At 39.8% G+C, this 22114-nt stretch overlaps 1 protein-coding gene across 1 annotated transcript in view; it reads left to right on the top strand.

Annotated features, from left to right (window-relative positions):
- Nucleotides 1–22114, top strand: part of LOC120743837 (chemokine-like protein TAFA-2) — a 95169-nt gene that overhangs the window by 65923 nt on the left and 7132 nt on the right. Inside the window, exon 3 of the mRNA XM_040047757.1 lies at nt 15624–15773. Within this exon, the coding sequence (XP_039903691.1) occupies nt 15624–15773 (150 nt within the window). The remainder of the gene's footprint in view (nt 1–15623; nt 15774–22114) is intronic.

Here is a 22114-nt window from a genome sequence, read left to right on the forward strand (position 1 = left end):
CTGTACAAATGCAATAACTGCCTCTCTATTCTCACGGTTTCCTAGGTGCATAACACAGACATGAAACTTCGGTTGTATTTTATTAATTGCCCAACTTTGCTCATTCCACAAAGTCTAATCATCTCTTAACACTTAAACTCTCCTGTTTTCATATAGCATTTACAGTCAGAGCAGGCTGCGCTTTTACCCCCCTTCCTTTCTTTTCTTTTTCCTTTTCTTTGCCTTTATGTCTCTCTCTCACACTCTCTCTCTCTTCTCATCTTTCCACCTCTGGCTTTGCTGCCAGCCAGCCTCAGACACACCAGGGTTTCCCTTTCATTTGGTAGTGCGAGATGGGATGAGAGACTAGTGAGGGTAGGAGTGGAAAGATGATGAGCTGTCCTGATGAATGTAGTTAGAGGGAAAGTGCTGACGCAAAGGAATTAGAAGCTAGAAGAATTAGAAGAAACAACAAGTCACGCAGCAGTCATAGAGACCATCAGATAACCTGTCTGAAGTAAAATATGAAGTAAGCATGTCTATCATAGAAATAAATCGAGTGATTTTGTTCCAGCATTATAGAGGATGATACATTTTTAATGACTTTCATGTGTGGATGCTTGGAACAGTGATGCCTTTGTATCTGCAAGAGTGGGAAGTTTAGTGTGTCGTTACTGTTAAATATCTCCAAAGATGCTATTGACTCTTAAGGTGCAAATTCGTTATGTAGTGCAACTGGTTCAAATGTGTGGCTTTAACTTTATTACAGCACAAACTGTTGATAAGATATTTGTAATTTAGCTGAAAGAGTAAACCAGGACTCATTTTTTGTTCCCTATACCAGTGGTTCCCAAACTTTTTTTGTCAGGCCCCCCTTTGTTTTACAAGAAAAATCTTTGCATCAGCCTGATATTATTTATATCCCGCTGTAACTTTATTGTATAAAGAGCTAACATCTCCAAAATGTCAGGAGTAGTTAGTTCTTACAAGAAGTGTTTGTGAACTAAAAATCAAGAATGTGGGATCCTGTTTGTCCGTGATTTGGAGAGCCCAGCGCTGCTCCTGACGCAGGGAAAACCAATTCTGTCGCAGAGACCTACCTGAAGCCAAAGGGAAGATTTGCTTCACCATATTTTCTAGTCTTTGGCTTGAAAGGTTGGTTTGGAAACATATTTGGCGACGCTTCATCTCCTGCTTTGTGTTTGTGTGGGAGCCCCGTCAAAAACCATGAGCAGTGTCCAAGCGTTCTTTTTTTTTTTTTTTCATACCACGCCCCCCCTGCAATGGCTCTGCACCCCCCCTAGGGGGCGGGCCCCACACTTTGGGAACCTCTGCCCTATACTCACATATAGAAGTATCACTAGCTTATAACTGGAAGTAAGTACTACGTGTGTGTGTGTGTGTGTTTAAGTGGAATAGCTAACATGTACATTTTTAGTTTGTAAGGTGCACGTCCATGAGCAACCTCAAGGCTGTTTCAGATATTTTGATTGTGCCATCTTTCCATTTTCGTATTTTGCAGTAACATTCCTACAAAAACTGCTCTGCAGAACTGCTTATTTTCAAGGATGAAGAGTTAAGGTTGATTTAAAAGAGTACCCAGTTGTGGACACAGAGAGCAGTTGCAAAAGTCAAGCTTTATTAACAAAAAAACTGATACAGCAAATAATTCATCTGTACGAAGGCCAACAAAAGCATGAGTCTACAGAAATCCAACCATGGAGGACAAACTGAAGAAAGATCCAAAACAAATTTAATGAGGGAAAAATAGGGTTTCAGAAAAGCTGAAGAATACAGAGATGGAATTTAAGTTACTAAAACAGCAAAGTGATTAAAACAAGACTGAAGGAAAGCTGAACATGCTGCTCATGTTGTGGATTCATCTCTGCTGATGGAAGTAAACAATTTTCTTTCTGTAGGAAATTACATTATTCAGTAAAGTCTAAAATGTTGTGGCGGCTTGGATATACTTAATCTGTCAATCTGCATAAGCCTCAGTGACTACCTGGTAACCAGCTGGCAACAACCATGTTACTGGGGGAAAATGAGCTTTCCCCAGCTGGTTGAAGGTGGTTAAAAGAGGTTCCTGACAGTCGGTGTGAAACTGATAGTCATCAAGCCTAAAGATGGGACAAATGTTGTGAATGTGTATTAGGGAAAAATGTGTATTCCCCAACAAGTTGGCTGGTGGTTGCAGGAGGGTGATTATGATAAAATGACGGCACTGAAAACAGAACAGGTCTAGTGTGTTGCAGGTTGCCTGCATGGAAGATGGCTGCTTATCTGCTAACACTCACCAGCTAATTGAGAAGTGATAGTGAAAGGCAAAACTTTTACTTTGAATTCAGTCTGTCTCCACTTTGTGTTGCACTTTTTGTTTAGCGATTAGTTGCTGAGTGTTTGTGTTTTCCATGCAAATGAATGAATGCTAATATTCTTATGACCAAAGCATTCACAAGGAGGTTTGTGGTGCACCTCCCTTTAAGTAGCTGACAAATGAAGTAGTGTGTTCAAAAGTTGAAACCAGTTCTCTGAGGATGAAATGGGGTGAAAACAAAGCTCATCAGTGTTGCTTTGCTCTTGATATCACTGGAAAAAATACAGTGGCATAGTTTGTCACAGCTAAATTGAACACGTGCTAAAATTTCTGAGTTACAGATTATACTATAATGTGAGCCTGTAAAATGCCTGTGAAAGTCAACAGCACCGTGAATATAGCTCCATTTCTTTGATGATATTTCATGTTCATGTTTGTTTTTCCACAGAGTATGACCGTGCAAAGACACTGTTTCATTCTCAAGAAAGCTTATTTCAAAATGTGTTTTGGGGGATTTTCACTCGTCCCTCTACTGTTCCAAAAAAGCTGCGACAGTCTGTATCTGTCTAATTTTCAAGGTTTGCAGATGACGGCAGCGTCGGCATGCTGTGAACTGGCTGGTGGAGCCTGGTGTAACATATGGGACTGTCCGGTCTCTCACAGAGAGTAAACAGGCTGATAACAGACCATTTATCTAGATCTGTGAAACGACGTAGCTACAGCATTGATATAAACACCAACCATAACTCACACACATGCACACACACAAACGCACGGCTACGTGTTAAAGTAAAATATGTCTGACATTTATGAGTGTCCGTCCTTATTCCTCTGACAGGGAGAGAATTCAGACAGAATGAAATCCTCATCAACATGGCTGCTGTGCTATAAACCTCCCGTTTGCTGACTGACAAAGAGAAAACTGGAGGAAGGGGGGGGGTTGGACTGAACACAGTCATTGTGTTTCTGCCTCTGTAGTGGTCTGCCAGGAAGACACAGAGAAGGACAAAGAGAGACTGGAGGAGGTAGAGAAAGAGAGACGACAGCTTAGGCCAAAGAAATGAAAAGATGTTTGATTTGAGCTCCCCCACAATACACATTTGAAACAGCTGTAGGAGAGGACAAAAAGATGCAAATACTGACATAGGTAGCTTTCCAACCTCCGAGACAGAGTGGGTAGCAGAAAAAGGGAAGCAAATTATACAGATAAGTATGGAAACCCGGACATTCCTGGAGGGCTCTTGAAAAGTCGCCATCAGTCAGCAGCGAACAATTAACCAAAAAGGTTTAAAACTCGAGTGTCTCATGCACACGTACACACACATGCTGCCTCATCTTAATGCTTGAGTGGTAATGGTGTGTTAATACATCCGAACATATTAAGAATTTATATCAAATTCACCATCCTAATATCTTGCCTGGAGCACAAATTAGTACAAATTGTCTGCTGCGGGGTGGCGGCAACGGTGGCGGCAACGGTGGCGGCACGCTTGCTAATATGTCAGGACATGCCATGTGTCACCAGGCTCCCCCTGTCACATGAACTAATATCCTGTGTGATTTAGCAAGACAGTAGTTGTGCTTGTGGTGTGGAGAGATAATTCCCTTGTTTGAACTGCATTAAAACTGCATGAAAATCAATGATGGAGAACCAGGGATGTGGTGTGGGTGACTAAGAGACAATCTGGCACAAGCTGGTCTCATATCAGTGAGGGTGATTAGTACAGAGATGGAGGAGAGGCGGGTGGTGGATAGGTATGTGGTGGAGGCAGATGGGAGTAGTTTGACAATAAAAAGCATAAATCACTTTGCTGAGGTGTAAGAGAGCGAGTTGCATGACAGAAGTGAAGAGAGAGCTTAATCCAATCAGAGAGCCATGAGTATTTAGGTGATGTTGAGGGTATGTTTTCTGCGTGCTTGTTTTCATGCTGATTGATCTAAAACGGTTGGATGATTTATGGCAAGGTATTTTTTATTTATTTATTTTTTGACAGGGATGAGCCCCTCTGTGTGGACGCCCACAGTATTTTCCTTTCACATTTAAATCCCGACGAGCCAGATGCCAGTGTTTTTCCCTCTCTTTTACACTTGTTATTTTTATCACATCGTGCATGCAGGAAATCCTGCTGCGAGCAAACACTTTCCAATTGTGGTCACTCACTCACTCACCCGCTCGCTCGTTCGGGGATGCTAAACGGGGTGGGGTGTGGGGGGAACTAGGGACAGAGTGGATGCTGTGTCGAGAAAAAAAAAATCAATCCGCAGGCTGCATTTAGCCTGCACTTTTTCCAAGAGGAAGCAAGTTTTCTGGCTGATGTTTTAATTCTGATCACTTCCATTTGTTCACTTTGTCTTGAGATTTCCCAAGAAAAATAACAGCATCAGTCATTTTTAGCAAAGGGTCATTAGTGACATACGTGGAAGCGACTCAGCCCTCTAGCTGCTGAAGGAATTATGACTCCAGCTACCGTGTATGAGCAGAGAGATTGAGAGCGGGGCAGAAAGGGAAATGAGCAATTATGAGATTATTGTTCTGTTGTCTCATAGTTAATGCATTTCTGTTGAGCTTTGGGAACGAGGAATATTCTCCATAACTGAGAAAAAAGTATCAACCGCTGCTCCATATTCTGATAATTGAATGCATGTTTTGATGGTCATTTGTTACAGTTGTTAAAAATGCTGTATGGCAATTAGTCAGAACGTGTTCTCCAAGCTACCCATGTGGAAAATAAAACCCAACTTATTTTGTTTCTAAATTTGTACTTTATTCCATTCTGCCTTAAAAAATTGTATTTATTAAATTCTGGTTAGTGGGAAAGATTTCTTTCCTCTCAGAATAGCCACGAGGAAAAAAAGCAGAATAAGATGTGTATCTCCCAAAGCTTAGCTACTTGTTTTTTCATTTTACTGATACCTTGGATGTTGCACAAGTCATAGAAAAACTGCGCTCTGTGAGATGTTTTTAAATCTAGTCCCTCCGTAAATCCATTATACCAACGCTGAAGAAAAAGCATCAAATAAAAATCTTTCCTTCACAAAATGTTATTTCCAGGAATGTGTCTTATCCATAAATATGCAAACATATTTAGAATTCTAAATAAGTGCTTAAGATCAAGCATGTCCTCTATTGACATCTTCTCTTCTTTCCTCGCCTCAGGTTTCCCCCCTACAGGACTCAGTGTTTATCATAACATAGAGGGACATTAGTGCATGGGAGGAGTCAGGCTCTTTAGGGGGCTGCCACTGATCAGTCTATTTGTGATCAGCAAACACAATATGAGCACAGCGCAGAAAGTGCAGTGCTGATATAGTTCTTGTGTATCTACACTGGGGCACCGTCTCCTGTCAGGAAAAAAAGCCACTTCCCTCCAGCACTTACAACCTTCTATGAATTACCATCGCACAGAGATGCTGTGGCAGAAGATGAGGAGAGACGTGTGCTGGAGTCGTCGACACAGAAGTGAATAGAAAACAGGGTTGAGGGGAGAAGACACTAGTGGTCGAGTGTGCGTGCCTCCTTTCTCTCCATGCTAATTTTCTTGGCAGGCTCTTAAACAGAATTTTAATTTGCTCTGTGTTTATGATTCAGAACAAACGCTGCCATCTCAGAGGCCAATATAATCTAATTATTAACACAAATGCATGGACGTACATGCGCTGATGGGCACACACATGCACTAAGAAATGTATTTTGTATGTCTAATTAACTTGGCAAGCTTTCAGGACTAATTTTCCATTTCAAAATATGCTCTTTGTGAATAGAATAATACGAGCCTAAAGGAAAACCTTAAATATTTATACATACTTAATATGTGATGTATAGAGAACATCTAGAGTGTGCTATGGATACTTAAAGTAATTTCATGCTAATTTCTTGGCTGGAGCTGTGCCAGAAGGGTCAGAGCAGAGGGAAAATGAAAACACCTGAAGAACAAAATAATAATGATAACAAACATCTGATTTACTAAATTGTTTTTGTGCTGGTCAAACTTTAACAGCATGAAAAGCTCTGGATGCAATTAGAATACTGTGAAGCCCGCACCTAAAAGCAAACAAAACCAGAGGGGACGTTTACCTCGCTGGTATTTCCGTTCATCACGCCAGTACATTAACTATACCTGATGAGGGACTGTCAACTCCTGTTGCTGTTTTGCCAGCAAACCATCTCAGTGTTTAACATGAGGCATCAGATGTTGATGAGTCCAGATATCCCGTTCATTCCAAGAGAGGCTATGCACACAACACATACTGACAGTCACATTAGCCTGACTCTGGCTCTCACATGGAAGCAGTTTCTTAATATAGCTCTTTAAATTGTTCATTGATTAGTTTTGCAGCTATTTTCTTTACTTGTGATGTTACCAGCGCTGTAATTTTGACTGTTACCATTTTACCACCGTCATCATGTTTGCAGCCCTGCATGGTTGCTGAGGGCTTGACATACAGAAGGTGTCAGTTTCGGTATGCCTCACTGTATCAGAGTCAAAGCCGTCTCCTGCTGTGAAAACACAAACAAAGAATAACAGGGAGGAGACTGAGATGCAGCTGAGAACCGAGGATTCAGAGGAAGCTTGATGACTTATGACTACTTGTAGGTTGTAGAGATGAAGGTTACTGCTGGGGTTGGAGAGTAGAGCCTGAAGACATCAAAACATGAATTAATTGCATAAAGTGTTGCTATAGAAACATAAGACCTATGATGAAATCTTGCATGTTTGCTGAGTTTTGGACTTTTCCCCAATTCTTTGGTTTGGTTGGTTGTTATTTACTTTAGTCTATCCATTAACAGATCTATCAGTGCACACGTGTTGTTAACTTCTTACTGAACTACACTGAAAAAAAGGCCATGTTGGATTTACTTGATTCAATAGTGGACATTGGTTGCACACAAATGTTTTGCTTTGGCAGAAACTTAAACAACTGAGTTAAATCAACACAACTTTTTCACATGTAATAAACCTGTGCATTTTGTGTTCATAAAACACGATTGAAACATGTTTAGATGAAGTAAGTTGAGCTCTTGGAACATTTTAATCCTTCACAATTTTGTCATTTTATTTCAACACTATTCAATAACTTTTACCCCAATACTACTTGGTCACTTAAATACTACATGCTGTCTTCATATTACATAATGTTCAACAAAGTCTAGATCCTGGTTACCATAAAGATTGAATGGATCTACAATAGCTACCATCCTCCTAACCTTATTCTGGTGCAGTGGGGCTGGGAAATAACCCTGAAGTGATAGGTTACAAGGCAGGACAACTCACAAGTCTATCACAAACCACCATTTGCACTTACATTCACGGGTAATTTAGAATCACCAATTAACCTAACTCTAAAAACTGCTTGACTTTTAACTGTGGGAAGAAACCAGAATACCCAGAGAGAACCCAGTGCAAACTAGCCAGATTGCAGATTTGAACCCAGGACCTTCTTAACGTGAAGCAACAGCACTAACCACCATGCCACCAACACAGACTTAACAAAAACAGGAAAGCTATGATTTCAAGGCTTGATGCAGAATTCTTTTGTACGTTTTTGTCCTTGACAGGTTAAACCACAATAAATAGCAATAGCATACATGTGGTGTGTGTGTAGTTGTCTGCCTCTTATAACTCCAGTGATTTTCCTGCAGTTTGACACCTCGTGCGATCTTGTGAATTTCATGAGTTCAGCAACTAACCACTCTTACTAGATTGTATCAGGTCATCTCAACAAGAACAAATTAAGTTGTTGAATTTCGTACAGATTCTTCATGATTTAATTACGTTCATAGAAACATGAAATTATTGTGTTTAAATTACAAGTTAGAGTTTTTTAATGCAACAACCACCCAATTTACATAGAGGCGGCTGCTCGATTTGACTGAGATGGATGCCTTCCTGAAACCACGATCCAAAGCGTGCGAGACTGAAATCCCGTGCGGTGTCGCAGTAAGTTATTGACTTACTTCACTCGAACATGATATGAACAATTTAATCTAGCCTCTCTGCATATCATGAAGTTTCTACACTATATAGTTACACTTAACTTTAAAGCATGAGGCACTTATGTTACATACACGCAAGATGCTTACATAAATCCAAGAGTTGGCCAATCCCTTTTTTTCAGTGTAGGGTCTCCTGGGGGTAGCAGCCAATCCCAACTGGCTCTGGGCAGTTGGGTTTACAAGGGGTGAGCCTTGCAATAGTGCTCTGATGATGGAAAAAAAAAGACAAATAGCGGTTACAGCTTGCAGCCAGCAGCATTTCTAAGTGTAAGTACATCAAGGGTATTTTCCATCCTCCTTTTCCGATGAGCCTATGGCATTGATTAGAGGTTGCCTCATTCAAAGGATGAATCCATTGCCATGAGGTGCTAGGAGCAGCACTGTAGCAGTGACACAGCATCAAATGTAAGTAGCCTAGATAGTGTTTTCAGTGTATATATAATATAATATAAAAGTATAATATTACTACTTTGGGCTACTGAATTTATCTTTTCTTATAGCCCTTGGTTCCTCATGATATTAGTTCATTTCTGTGTCCATTCTCCCAGGTCTTGTCTCCGGTCTGTCATGTTTCTATGTATGTTTATCCCCAAGTTCATGTGTCTTAGTCTGAGTCTGTGTGTGTTACTTCCTGTTTTATTTTCATAGTCCTCTGTCTCGGACGTGTTGTGTTTACCTTTTGTCTCTTTAGTCTGACATCCTAAAAAAGGTCAAACATGGTGGTGGTAATGTGATGCTCTGAAGTTCCTTTGATGCTTCAGGACCCGGATGACTCACTTATTATGTGATTTACTTTTGCACACAGGTTCAGGTAGGTTTTTCTTCCCTTAGTAAATGAAATAATAATTTATATAAAATCAGGAAGGGTGCAAATACGTTTTCACTACACTGCTCGTTTTTCTGTGGCTCTCTCTAGTTACAGCTCCAGCATTCACAAAATGTTGCCCAGTGCCAGCTGGGACCTTAAAAGTAGCAGATTCAGTCACCTAAATCATACAGTGTCATATAAAAGGGTAACCAGTGACTTTTTCTTTCTACTTCTTTACAAGTATTGTGTTAACATTTGACAGATCCTGAAACACAAGGGCTTGAACTGTTTAAATATTTACAGCGCTAACTAGAAAGATTTGTGTTTCCCATTTTGACAGGTTCCTCATACTAGATGTGCACGTACATTTGTGTCTGTGCTTGTGTATTTAACTCTGTTTGTGTGTGAGTGTCTGTGAGAGAGAAAGCGGGAGAGGTCCCCAGTGGCAGGAATGACATTTGAAAGAGGCACCCCACTGGGACCAAGACAGCTATCTCAGTACTTACACAGACACACACAGACACCCACACAGAGTGCCTGGTTGTTCTGAGTCGGGGCAATCTGTCCATCTGTTAGTCTGTCAGTTGCACGTCATCCTTAGTAAATGGGGTTAACAGCCACTGCTGTATTAAGAGAGGCAGGGATAACAAGTCCTCATGCCAAGGAGAAAAATACGGGGGGGGGGTGGGGGGGGGGGTTAGAGAGGGAATGAAATGGCCACGAAGATGAAAAAGCAGGAGAGAGGGAGGACGCATTGTAGAAAGTGTAAAATATTCTCTGATTTAGGGCCTGTGATTGAGGATAATAGTTTCCTACCCTGCTGAGTTTGCTGTGGTGAGCTACGAGCAAGAGGGAGCAGAGGAAAAATGGGACGCTGAAGTGGCTAAGAGAGGCTGAGAAAAGGAGGGGTCATTTGTGAAATAGCAGTAGGGCGAGGTAAAGCAGATGAAGCAAATGAGGAGGAGGAGAAGAAGGAGTGAAAGGCGGAGGGGTGTGTGAGAAAGAGATTGTGATGAAAGTAGGTGCCATTTTTGAAATAGAATGGGAATTTTCAGTTCCAGTAAATACACACACATTATGGTGCACACACACATATACACTAATGACGGCAACATTTCCATTTACGTTTTTATTTTAGCACTAAATGCACAACTGAGCACAGCTTCTACGTGGATATGTATTTTGTGTGTGTATATTTAAACACATAAACTGCAGTGTGTCGTGTTCTGAGTCATTTAGCTGAATGTTTATCAGAGTTTATTGGAGGCTGTGGCCCCCTGCCTGACTCAATATCTGCCAAACTGGTAATTATTAAAATCTTGGCATAACACAGCCTCAAACTGTTGACACCTTCAGTTGTATTACTGAGCTAAGGACCCCCACCCCACCCCCACCACATATGGTTTTCCAGAGCTGTTTCCACATGCGAGTACTAAATCCCTATGAAATCCAGTTCTATGAATTGTGCCCTCTTTTTATTTGATAAAAAAGTTCTCAACACTGTAAAGCCTGCAGGTGCAGCAAGCTAACCAAAAAGAGCAGTTCTGCCAACAACACATCCACCATCAACAGCAGCTGTGTGCACTGAAAGAAATTTAGGAAAATGCAATTTTCCTCTGTGTGTGTGGTGCTCCACAGAAGAGTCCCAAGCAAACACGGAGTGCATGCTTCCTGTCTTTGTCCACTTTACTTTTCAACACCCAACCAAACACCCCACCAAGTTCAATATCACAGGCTACTGAAGGGAATTACCAAACCACAACGGCTAATTAAATGCACATTCTTTCTCTACTGCAAAGCAGACTGCTATGAAACAAATAGATTCAACTACCTAAAACAATCCTTAAAAGTATTCAGCAGCATATGTTGATAGTCACTGTTAAATCCAGAATTTAATTTAAAGTCCTTCTTCTTGCATGCAAGGTTTTAAATAATCAGGCTCCATTCAATTCAATCCAATTCAGTTTTATTTATATAGCGCCAAATCGCAACAACAGTTGCATCAAGGTGCTTTAGACCTTACAATAATACATACAGAGAAAAAAAACCCAACAATCATATGACCCCCTATGAGCAAGCACTTGGCGACAGTGGGAAGGAAAAACTCCCTTTTAACAGGAAGAAACCTCCGGCAGAACCAGGCTCAGGGAGGGGCGGGGCCATCTGCTGTGATTGCTTGGGGTGAGAGAAGATAGGATAAAGACATGCTGTGGACGAAAGCGAGAGATTAATAACAAGTATGATTCAGTGCAGAGAGGTCTGTTAACACATAGTGAGTGAGAAAGGTGACCGAAGAAGAAACACCCAGTGCATCATGGGAATCCCCGAGCAGCCTACACCTATTGCAGCATAACTAAGGGAGGATTCAGGGTCACCTGATCCAGTCCTAACTATATGTTTCAGGAAAAAGAAACGTTTCAAGCCTAATCATAAAAGTAGAGCACTTCATTCTCAGATTGCTGGGTTACTTGTGGTTCTTGGGGTATTTAAGAGTACAACTTTCCCTTTTGATGAAGCTACGAGTTCCAGTTGGATCAGTTGTCTAGGAGCCTCTCTTAGTTATGCTGCAAAAGGCCTAGACTGCCAGGGGCTATTTTCTTCATCCTTTTAACTCTCCCTGTGTTTATACACCACCTTGGATTCAATCAGTAGTTATTATTAATCTCTCGTTCTCTTCCACAGTGTGTCTTTTTGCTGCCCCTCCCTGAGCCTGGTTCTGCTGGAGGTTTCTTCCCATAAAGAAGGAGTTTTTCCTTCCCACTGTCGCCAAGTGCTTGCTCATAGGGGGTTGTATGATTGTTTGGGGTTTCTCTGTAATATTGCAGAGTCTTTACCTTACAATAGAAAGGGTCTTGAGGTGACAATTAATGTGATTTGTCGCTATTAACATAAATTTGAATTTAAATTGAACTGAATTGAAACAAAAAGTTTTAGTATAAGGTAAGGCCCCACCTTGGCTGGGGAAAATGCACATCCTCCAACCAGTTGGCAAGTGATTGATCCTCCTTGCAACTAGTCACTTGAAGAATGCCACAGTTGCCCGAAGGCTGCAGGAAAGACAAAAACCCGTCTCCAAACACTTGCCCAGAACTCTCTGAGCAGCAGTGGAACTATGAAAAGTAAACACAAACCTAACACGGTGACTGTTTGCTTTTAAAGTAGATGTGGTGCCTTTTTAAAATGTAAGTTTCATCTTTTACTTGGAAGGGCAACATTATCATTCTTTCTCCAAGTTTCAGTTATGCTAAATAGACTGGTACTCGTATATTATTCTTCTACTCCAACTGAGCACTCAAAGTGCTTTTTATTACAATCCTCGTTTACTCACATATTCATGCAACAGGCTACTTCACCATGCAGACTGGAGTTGAGAATGATTGGACGACCCACTCTACCTCCCGAACTTGGTGGTTAGTAAGCGACTGTTTGCAGACGAGTCAGTACCTTCCAGGATTACTGCTTTTTCCTTGTGGCTTTTCTGTGGTTTAGCAATTGATCTCACAGCAACTGCCAGCAACCTCTAGCAATCACTCACCAGCTGCTCCTCTAAATGGCGGTTGGCAGATGGTCACCAATCAGTCTCAAGCCCTGTGTGACTGGGATCAAAATCCTATTTTAGGATTTCACAGTGCGAGATAAATAAAGACGAATGCTGCCCATGTTATTAAATATGAAATCAGGACTTACAATAAAGCATCCTCAAAATGATGTCAAATAAACAAGTTATTCCCAGAAGATCTTTAACTTTTTTTCAGCAGTGTTACTACCACCGTTTCTGTTTAAACCACAAATAACTTCAATCAAAACAGTTCTAATAACCAAACTATTCGATCAGGGAGAGTCACTTCTTATGTTTTCACCTTTGACGCTTTCTGTGTGTTCAATAAATAATCATTAATTTTAAAACTATAAAAACATTAATGAAAACATGAATCAAATAAAGTAACACATAAAACACAGCAGTTTAGCTATAAGACAAAGAATGAAGAAAATAAAGAAATGATCTGCCAGAAAAAGAAAAAATCACTTCTGTCGTAGGTTTTACGTCAATCTTTATTTTACCATGTGTCTCAAATTATAATAATAACAAAATTAATTGAATTAATTAACATTAATATGTGTGTTCAAGACCCAGTGAACCTTTACATTCCTTTGGTAGAATCCACATCCCGACCTCCTTTTACTCCCCTCCTGCTGAGCTCTGTGTGCGGCTGCTCTTACTAATGCTGAGTCAATTACTACTGCAGGTGCCGAGCCTAAAAATGGGCCAAGGGTTGTGTGCGCCTGTGGGGGGTTCAGTTAAGGTGTTTACTCTGTATGTGTTCATTTTCCTTGGCTTTGTATCTGTCAAGCTTCTAAGAAGAAGAAAAAACAATTAGTTCTACAAGAAAGAGAAGGGAAAATGGAAAATAAGAGTTATTCAAAGAAAGCTCTAAAGCCCACATGCAATCTATACACACTCCATGTATTCTGAGTTAGGGGAAGAAACTGTGAGGAAAGATGATGAAATGATTATGAACATTATGCAGTTGTTATAGGATATATAATGTAATATTTTAGGATATATAATTATAAAATAGTTCATATTTGATGAGGAGAATGCACATCATCATGAAAGTCCATATAATTTGTGTTCTGGAGAACTTGACTCCATTGTGCAAATGTCTTTTGTCAACCCTCATTTCTTTATATTTTGCAAGGAAAATGGGAAACAGTTGAAGCGATTTAGTGAAATGTGCAAGCGTAAATGGAAATACAGCATTTTAAACTAAATAAAAAGAATCTCTAAAATGTTACTGCTCAAGACTTTTGCCCAGTACTGTGAAGAAAAGGTTTAAAGCAAACACACCATTAATTGTCTTACATGCAGTCTAACACAATCCAAAGTCGGCTGCTGATGAGGGGTCATGTTATAACCAAAATACACCAAGACCCAGTGGGCTTATGCGCACACTGTGTGAGTCAACAGAGGGAAGGTCAAGCGAATTGTCCTTCGAGGTGCCTGAATGTCCATCTGTTACTCAGCATTCCAACCAGTAACTACAGTAGTTTAATATTTGACTTGAGACTGAATTATAATTAATTTCTACAGAAGAATTTTTTTTTGAAAAATCTCCAAATGCATGCAGATATTTCTTCTATAGAAATCGAAATATCAGTGCAATCTGTTCGGTGGCTGGTTTTGCACATCAAAGTGTTGGATTGATGGACAGCCAGATGGACAGATCAGTCAACAATTATCTTTACCCTTTGGCCTAACTCCTAGTGCTACAAAAAGAGAAATCTGAAAGAAAGATGAGAGCGAGATGGGAGAGAGACAGAGTGTGCTTTTCACAGAGATATTAATTGGACTGGGCTTTGCAGGACTGCTGCTTTGTCTTTTTCTCATCAACAGAGCAAATTAAGAACTTTTCAAATATTTGTTAGCCTGCTTAACATATTCACTGGGTCGTTCACTGCAACTTGCCTCATTTTTAAATGCTCTTTAAACAAAGTCATTGTTTTCTGCTTTAGTTTTCATTGCCATGCAGTGCGCACCCTTTGTTGCACCCTGGGCTGACTCTTTGTAATGGAAATAACTGCAACTTCCAACAACTGTTTGAAAAGCCAAAACACACACACACACCAAAGTTCACAGCTGAAAGACTGAACATGTATGTGCATTTGCTGCACATCACGCACACGTGAAAAACAAAGTCGAACGCATCTGAACACATGAGCAGATTCACTGTAATTACATATTGCGTGTAAGCTGTCAAACTTGCACACAAACAGTCGCACTGCATAGTTGCACACAGTGCTCCTGACAAGGCTTATTGTTTGTCCTTGACATTTTCATGTATTTGATGAAAGGCTGGTATGAAAGGGCCATGTGTTGGCATCACAAATCTTCAAATGTGGAGCGATTTCTTTGTTCCCTCTCTCTTAGCTGACTCAAGGGACTTCTGTGCTCGGGGTTGACTTGTTAATTAACCACATGGCTGACTGATTCAAATGTGTGTATAGAAATTTGCACACAAAGTGGTAGTTACAGGAGATGTGAAGGGACTTTCCAAATGTACCCTTCATTAGTACTGCAGCAAACTGGAAGTGCAACCAAACAGTATATGGAGAAACACTCATTATTATTCCTTCCTAAGTTACTATTTTAATAGGTAGATAGATGGATAGAGAGATAGTCATAAATCTAAGCATAAACTGCATATTTTATGGCTCATCTTTAAATATGTTTTGCTTAATTTTTAAATGGGTGGACGGATCAAATACTTAACTTGTCCTACAAGGTCAGAGATCCAAGAAGGTATTCTCAGTGCTGATATTTTTTTAATATCTTGTAATGGTCTGTGTTTGTCTGGGTCAGAGAATGATGTCCTTGTTCCACATTTCCCCAACATAGTTTACAAAGAGGTCATTAAGGGGAAGGGCAGAGCAATTGTGATGGCCAGTTGTATTGTCTTTTTCTATGGTTGCTTATGTGTTAAAGTTAGCAAACATAAAGCAAAATCTTTGTTTTTCATTCTCAGTGCATGTGAAGGCGGGGACGTGTGAGGTGATTGCTGCCCATCGCTGCTGCAACAAGAACAAGATCGAGGAGAGATCTCAGACTGTCAAATGTTCCTGCTTCCCTGGACAGGTCGCCGGCACTACTCGGGCCATGCCGTCCTGCGTCGACGGTAGGTGTCACTTTATTGGTGTTTGGGTATCTTTTGCGTGCGCTTGCGTAGTGCCGCTGCCTGATGTGCACCTGTTTTGAATGTTGGCTAAAATGCCTTAGTATGGATTTGAACTCATCATATGTTTTCTTTGTCATGCATCTCAGGCAGAGCACTAAAGTTCAGATTGCTTTAATCGACTCTGAAAGAAAAAAAGTGAACACTGCATTAGCAGATGAGCACATTTATGAAGATGAGTGCTGACAGTCAGGCCACACGGAGGAGCAGTCAGTATCAGGAGAAGAGATGCTAGAGTTAGCAAGAGGTTATTTGAAAGAGACTTTGTTCAATGCAGGTGCTACATATGACCAAGCCCCCTGTGTGCTGCAGTAAACTGAAAAATCTAAGAATTGATACACGACCAGGTAAACCCTGATTTACGGGCCAAGGCATAGAAGCCATCAGTATTCTCTTGGCAGCGTTTCTGTGTACTGGTAGCCAGAATACTGACTAGAAATGCATGGAAGCAAAGTGAAGCCTTTCTCCCACTGCTCGTTTTCTGTGCTGTTTCAGCAGACTAATTTATTACATACACTGCCTCTGTCTGTTATATTTTTGTGATGAATTCAGAAACATTCTGAATATGATGGATTGCGTGGGGTTATATTCTGAACACAATCAATTCAAAAGTAATTAAATGTTTGCTTCTCAGGTAAACCTTAAAGGTGCAAGAAACAAAAATCTGAACTATTCCAGACAGAAAAGGGAACGTCTTCATCGCAGTAAATAAAAAATGGAATCTTGTGTTGTTCCACAACTATACTACAGCGCCATGTTCCTGAATTATTGTCTATTAATGTAATGTTGATACTGAATGTACCAGACATATGTTAAACTGCTTTCATTCAACCTATTTATGCATGCATTATTTGCATTATTTATGTATGCACTCACACCAATCAACTAAAGTTTGGACAAATATTAGGGTTTTATCACAGAAAGAAGTCCACGCTGACTTCAAGCTCGAGCTTTCCCTAACTTTAGGTGCTCCTGCTGCACAAACCCCAGTCTTGGTGTGAGATACGAGCATACATATTCGGCACATCCACAATCAAACCCAACCACCTCCTGCTGACTCCGATATATTTCATAAATGTGCTGCTTAATTTCCAAAGGTAATCCAGCAAGTGATTATCTCGCAGCTAAATGTAACAATTTAACTGTGAAGAAACTTAATTTGTAGGAGATGGGGTTGGACAAATTCTAAAATGGATTATAATGAAGCAGCTCAGGAAAAATGCACCATGAAGAGGAAATCTTGTGTTTTTGTTATTACACCGAATTTATCAGTAGTCAGCGTTATGTAAACATCAGAGGACTCCCAACAAGAATCTTGATAGCAAAAGATATTAATCTGCAGGAAGTATTATCTTTATGAAGCTCTTTTGTTCACTGCAAATGAGAAGTTGATTTTTTAGACCCAAATGTATTTGGGCTTTTACCCATAAATGAGATTAGTATTTAGTGATGAACATTCGAAGCTATAAAATATTCCCGTATGCCTGGAAACCCGTCATCCACTAATGCCTCTGTGTTTACAACATCAGTATCCAGCAGGCCCTCCAGCCTCGCAGAGTGGCACTTGATGAAATAACTGACCCAGTCTCCATTTCTCAGTTGTTTCTGGGTTTCGGGTGAGCGCTCAAACATGATGAAAGATTCACTTACAATACAACATGGCACAGTAAGATGAAGGGCTGGAATGGTGGAGTACATCTTACTTACTTATGGCACCACAGATATACAGTACCGTGAAAAAACTATTTACCTCTATCCTTTCTTATTTTATTTTATTATGGTTTTTTTTGCATATTTATCACACTTAATTGTTTCAGATCATCAAACAAATTTTAATATTAAACCTGAACCTGAGTAAATACAAAGCACCATTTTTAATCTTTGAGTTTAAGGGAAAAAGCTATCCAAACCCTATGTGAAAAAGTCATTACACCCTAAACCTGACAACTAGTTGTGCCTCACTTGGCAGAAAGAACTGAAACCTGTTTGGGATAAACAGCAATAAGGAACTGTGGCCCACTCTTTGCAGAATTTTTGCAGAAAAACCTTCATTTTGTTTTTATTACTGAATTGTTCAAAGGTAGACTTGCTGTGTGTGTCTGGATCGTTGTCTTGCTCCATAACCCAAGTGAGTTTGAGCTTCAGGGCATGAAATGATGGATGGGCAGGATTTTTGGTAGAGAGCAGAACTCCACTGTACTTACACCCAGGTCCTGAATCAGCCAAACAGCCTTAGACCATCACACTACCACCGCCGTGTTTGACTGTTGGTATGATGTTCTTTTTATGAAATGCTGGGTTTCTTTTCATTTTTAATGATCAGAATGTTTTGTAGCAAATGTGAGATAAGCTTTTGTGTTCTTCTGGATCAGCAGATTTTTGCTTCCATGGTTACCAGTTTCTCCCAGTCTCTTTCCTATTGTTGAGTCATGGACACTGACCTGAACTGCGGTAAATGAGCCCTGCGGTTCTTTAGATTCTGTTCTGATTTCTTTTGTGACCTCCTAGATCAGTTCCCAGCAGGCTCTTGGATTGTTTTTTGGGAGGCTAGACACTCTTGAGAAGATTCACCACTGTTTCAAGTTTTCTCCATTTGTGGATAATGAGTCTCGTTTGCTGGAGTCACAAAGCCTTAAAAATGGTTTTGTAACTCTTTTTAGACTGATACATGTGTGTCAGCTGTTTCATTAGTTTGTGGCACATTGTGTTTCTTTTTGAGCTCTTCTGTTTCACTTTGTCAAACTGGTTCTATTCTTTCAAAAGGCCTGGCATAGTCAACGGCAAAAACCAGTTAATTCATGATTTAACAACAGGTAGGTTTGGCCGATAAATTCAATCATGAAAAACTGGATTTTGTATTTAATTGAGTTATTTTTGTCCTGCTAAACAAAATACTCATATTAACTCTCAGAGTTCTTTAACAATGATGACCGTCTTTAGAGTCTTTAGAGTGACAGTTAAAGAAAAATGATTCATGACAACAGCTTTTATGTATTCACACATCCAGTCAGTCAGCTGTTTTTTCCTTTGACATTTAATCATGTTTTGTTTTTGATATGTGTTATATTTTCTGATGGTGTTTCATTATTTGTTTTTAACCTGAAGAATCTCAACATGGAAGAGCTGGTTGTGGCTAATTAAATTCACATGATTCCTTTGCCCATGAAACCCATGCCTCGGGTAATTATCAGCATTTTAAAAATCTTTTTTCTATTGCTAAAAGTTTTATTTCACATTAGCCTGAAGGTTAATGGGATCAGTTGTCGTTAACAGCATCTCACTAATTATCTCGTGAGTTTTTATTTGTTCAAAACTGTGTAAAATGTTGAAAAAAAATGCTGCACTTGCAAAATCGGTTTTAAAGAACGATGGTGATGTTGTCTTGCATAACATCACCAAATCATTAGCCCCTCCAGGAAAATGAATTATTTCCTAATTACTGTTAAACAGAGGAAGCCATTTTTAACACAGCTTTTCCAAACATTTTAGTTTGTATTTTGGATCCAGGCGTTATTTCACTTTGCACACAGAAACAAATTTATTTCCCAAAAGCCAAAAACTACCAGGGTCAGAATTATTAGCACATCATTTATGTATCCTTTTTTATAGAGAACAGCCTGCTGTCGCTTGCTGTTGCAGTTTTCAGAAAGTCTTACATACATCTCCTGAGCAATCCCAGCCAATTCTTCTCTGCAAATCTCTCAAGCTCCTCCAGATTTGATCTTTGGTGGTCTGGCATGGACCCTGATGTTCAGTTCACCGCACAGATTTTCAGTGGGATCAGTCAGAGCTTTGTGCAGGTAGTTCTTTAGCAGAAGCGACTTGTGTTTTGGGTCAATGTCATATTGGAAGAAAGAGCGATTGTTTGAAGTTTTCTTTCAATATATTCACATCTCTTTTTTTCTTCCTGATTCCATCCACCTCTATGAGATTCCAAACACACTGAAACATTACCGCAGCATAATACTCCCACCACCGTGTTTCACTGTAGTCAGAGAGCTCTAGTTTCATGTCATCTGATCAAAGGACACTTGAGTATGCATAATCTTTCTCCAAGTTGTCCTTAGTATACTTCAGTGTGGCGTGAAGGTGTCTCTTCTACAGAAGTAATTTTTTTGCAGCCTCACACTCCATTCCTGTGCAGAGTTCTAGTGATTCAATTCAATTCAATTCAATTTTATTTATATAGCGCCAAATCACAACAAAAGTCGCCTCAAGGCGCTTCATAGATACAGAGAAAAACCCAACAATCATATGACCCCCTATGAGCAAGCACTTTGGCGACAGTGGGAAGGAAAAACTCCCTTTTAACAGGAAGAAACCTCCAGCAGAACCAGGCTCAGGGAGGGGCGGGGCCATCTGCTGTGATCGGTTGGGGTGAGAGAAGGAAGACAGGATAGAAGATGTGCTGTGGAAGAGAGCCAGAGGTTAATAACAGATATGATTCAATGCAGAGAGGTCTGTTAACACATAGTGAGTGAGAAAGGTGACTGGAAAGGAAAAACTCTAGGAACAACAAGTAGGCCTGCAGAGCGAGAGCGAAGTGCTCTAATAGGGTGATATGGTACTACAAGGTCATTAAGATAAGATGGGGCCTGATTATTTAAGACCTTGTATGTGAGGAGCAGGATTTTGAATTCTGGATTTAACAGGAAGCCAATGAAGGGAAGCCAAAACAGGAGAAATCTGCTCTCTTTCTAGTCCCTGTCAGGACTCTTGCTGCAGCATTTTGGATTAACTGAAGGCTTTTCAGGGAGTTTTTAGGACTTCCTGATAATAATGAATTATAGTCGTCCAGCCTGGAAGTAATAAATGCATGAACTTGAAGGACATGTCCTGGTCAAAAATGACTCCAAGGTTCCTCACAGTGTTACTGGAGGCCAAGGTAATGCCATCCAGAGTAAGAATCTGCTTAGATACCATATTTCTTCTTTGAGACTCATATTCCTAATTAAGTCATTCACGAGTGTCTTGGCAGTTTTTCTGGTGCCTTCCGATGTCTCTCACTAGTTTTCTTTCCAGATTGTGTGAAATCTTTCACTTCTTACCTCTGCCAGGCTTGTTCTGTACTGTGTGCCTCTCTTTGAATTTCTTGATGATACTTCCGAATCCAGTTCTTGACACTTGGAAACACTGTAATAGATTTATATATCCATCTCCTATGAACACCAACAATCCTATTTTTCTAAGTCTAAACTGATTTATTTAGTTATTGCCATGATGCCTTATCAAGTGACAGCTCTGGCTGAAGTTCTTAAATAGAACATAATCTTCAATTTTAACTTGATTTTACAAGCTTTGAGCATCACAAAGTTAAAGCACATCATTGTACAGCAGGGGTTTGTGCTGTGGCTCAATAAAAACGTCAGTTTTCCAGGGTGGTAATAATATTGACCCTGGTCATTTTTGCTTTTTCTGCAATACTTCAGAGCAACCTTACACACCTTTGCAAACCCTGTCAATTCTATAGTTGCTATTTTTAGAGGGTTTTTTTTAATGGTTATTTATTCTAAATGCTATAATGTTTAGAAATTATATAGTGAAAATCCCTTGCTCTTGGAAAAAAAAAACAACTTTAATTTTCTAGGGTGGCTAATAGATTTGTCCTCATTTGTATATCTAGTAAATGTGAGGATCTGTGTGGTCAACCACATGACAGATGAACTTTAAAAAAACAGAAAACAGCCTTTGATGCCGCCTGATTCTGGTTGAGTGAACAAAGAATGTTCTACTACATAAGAGATGTTTTAACAGCGATGCTCTGAGGCTCACAATGGTCTGCAGCTTGCTTTGTTTTCAGATTCATGAATCATTTATTGTTGGTGTGTTGAGGCAAAATGCAACAAAGTGCAATAGAGGCAGACTTTTCAAATTAATTAATAATGACCAGTGTTGGGCAATTTACTTTGAAAAAGTAGTTAATTATAGTTACTAGTTACTTCTTCAAAAAAGTAACTGAGTTAGTAACTGAGTTACAATATTCTAAAAGTCATTAATTACTTGAAAAGTAACTATTGCGTTACTTTAAAAAAATGTTTAACCCTCTGGGGTCCAGGGTATAATTGTCCATTTTTAACTACTTTTGATGTTTCCTCCACATCTCACCTTTAAAAACTGTTTACTTGTTTGGTCTCATCCTTTTCAGCACAACCTCACGTGTCTGAATCTACAGTTATGTTTTCATTTTTTTACAGACTGTATTAACACAATTGATCTAAAATCAGACAAAAAAACATAAAATCAGAGTAGAAAAAGTGATACTTTTTACTGTAACAACCACAAAC

Source organism: Simochromis diagramma, unplaced genomic scaffold (assembly GCF_900408965.1).
Source record: "Simochromis diagramma unplaced genomic scaffold, fSimDia1.1 OVJJ01000387.1, whole genome shotgun sequence".
Lineage (NCBI taxonomy): Eukaryota > Metazoa > Chordata > Actinopteri > Cichliformes > Cichlidae > Simochromis > Simochromis diagramma.